The sequence below is a fragment of the Sinocyclocheilus rhinocerous genome, unplaced genomic scaffold, assembly GCF_001515625.1.
Source record: "Sinocyclocheilus rhinocerous isolate Xijiao unplaced genomic scaffold, SAMN03320098_v1.1 scaffold826, whole genome shotgun sequence".
NCBI lineage: Eukaryota > Metazoa > Chordata > Actinopteri > Cypriniformes > Cyprinidae > Sinocyclocheilus > Sinocyclocheilus rhinocerous.
In genome coordinates, this window is record NW_015631742.1 from 140,260 (window position 1) to 142,483 (window position 2,224).

Here is a 2,224-nt window from a genome sequence, read left to right on the forward strand (position 1 = left end):
GATAATGGAAATTTCACTATTCTATATGTACAGTAAACTGTAGCACATGTTGTACACCTTCAAGCGTGTGACTGTCAAATTTTATTTGTAACCATTTTTTATGTGTACTGCATTTTTGCTGAACTGAGAAATGACTGCCTAGAGATATAGCTACTCTTGTGTCAGGAGACCAAGAAACTGCTATAGTACTGTATACTGTAAATCTGGCCAAATGTTCAGAGGATGCTAAATTTACTTTTTTAAATTTTATTTTTTGCTGTACTGTATTGTGGTGCATGCCAAGTTCATACAATTCTTTGGTATTTGAACTTTTCTAGTGCTTTTCATCTACTGCAAGAATACTTTACAGTAGTAAAATGAAAATGATTTTTTCCCAAAAGTTCATTGCTGAATTATACATCTGTATCTGTAATTTAATTTATGTATACTGTAATAGACGTTGAGCTGCAAAAATTATTCCTGAATCCTAGTAAGAGTTTTTTGTTAGTGTTATTGATCTCAGTGTTCACTGGACAGGAATGTCATCTGTGTATTTGAATTGTGTGTAAGCATTTACAGTCTCGTGATGAATATTTAAATGTTAATTATTTTTCATTTTAAACAGTATAGATGATTACTTAATGGTAATACATTATTTGTGAACAACTGTGTATGTCAGACCATAAATCCCCAAAAACTGCATGGGGGCTTGCTTTGGTGTTGCCACCCCTCATAGACCCCATGCCACCTTAAAACATATTTTCTAGATCCGCCTCTGAGTATGGTTATACTGAATTAAAAAGTGGATGTAAAAATATTCTTGGATTATCTCTCCCCACAACGGACTAAAAAAATAAATAAATTATGTTACTGTTAATGTTCATTTTAATATTTGAATATTTCTATTGCGTCTAACTGCGCAACTGAGTAATTTTTAATTCGTTTCCCACAGGTTAGCTACAATTATTAAAATAAATAAAATACATAATTAAAATTTTGCCATATTAACATTCAGTTTGTGCTGGAAAAATTAGGGATCAAATAGGATAATTCATCGCAGATGATTAACACTTATTTTGCACATCTTGAGATAGATAAACGTCATGTCACGTCAAAACATGGCTTAAGCAGCTTTAGTTGCAACAGTGCACGTACCATAAAGCAGTGAGCAGGAGCGCACAGTAGTTACCTTGAGATCACAAGCGATGTCCGGCACGGGGATGTGACTGCGATGCAGCACCAGATTTTGACTGAGACTGTGTATGTCACACACCAGCTCCATGATAGACACGCTGTTAGTGCTGGAGGCCGCCAGTCTGTGATCCTCTGCCCACGACAGGGGCTCAGGACCGCTAACCAGACTTAGCAATTTAATCGCTGGATCCCGCAGAACCACTGGACCCTGTCCCGCCCAGAAATCATTATCCGGTCCCGACTGGGCTTCAGGCGCAGTCCCTGCTTTCTCCGAGGTACTACTTGAGCCTAAAGCCGCCATTTTTCTGTATAAAAGTAAAACCCGTCTCCAGGAAGTTACGGTGCCGGAGGAGGAGGGATTTCACGAGCGCGGCATGGACTGGGTTGCCAGGTTGACAATAGTCACGCTGAAAACAATGGTTGGTTGTTTGCCTAATAATATAATAACAACAACAATAATAAGAAATGTGTGAGAAATTATATATATATATATATATATATATAATACTATATTATAGTGCACTATTATTTTTATTTATATACAATTTACATGTTTTTAACGGCATTTAGTATATATTGAATGCTCCAATGAGTGTGAATATGTAGGTATCTGTGTTCACTGTGTAGGAAAGGTGCAGTATTAACTGAGTGTTGTAAAACGGGGTGGGCTATAACATTAGTTTTAAGTTTTTTTTTGTTAACCCATTAGCAGAGGTGGAAAGTAACGAATTACATTTACTCGCTTTACTGTAATTGAGTAGCTTTTTTGTGTACTTATACTTTTTAAAGTAATTTTTAAAATCTGTAATTTTACTTTTACTTAAGTATATTGTTTTAAGTATTGTACTTCGCTACATTTTAAAACACATTCATTACTGAGTAAAAAAAAAAAATTATCGCTCCCTGGAAACTACTGCAGTAGGCCTAAATAATGGGCAGGAGAACAAACGGGCGCTAAAATCACAAGAAAGATGCAGACGGACAAGACAGGAGTTATGGTGCAGACCCAGCTGAAAACGAAACCCCGTCGTATTCTGCTGAAGTTTAACCT

The 2,224-nt window shown here is 36.3% G+C and overlaps 1 protein-coding gene across 1 annotated transcript in view; it reads right to left on the reverse strand.

Moving 5' to 3' along the window:
- LOC107741951 (general transcription factor 3C polypeptide 4-like) overlaps positions 1–1,494 on the reverse strand; it is a 13,632-nt gene extending 12,138 nt beyond the window's left edge. The window contains exon 1 of the mRNA XM_016554764.1: positions 1,169–1,494. Coding sequence (XP_016410250.1) covers positions 1,169–1,474 — 306 coding nt within the window. The 5' untranslated portion in view covers positions 1,475–1,494. The remainder of the gene's footprint in view (positions 1–1,168) is intronic.
- Positions 1,495–2,224: the final 730 nt, after the last annotated feature.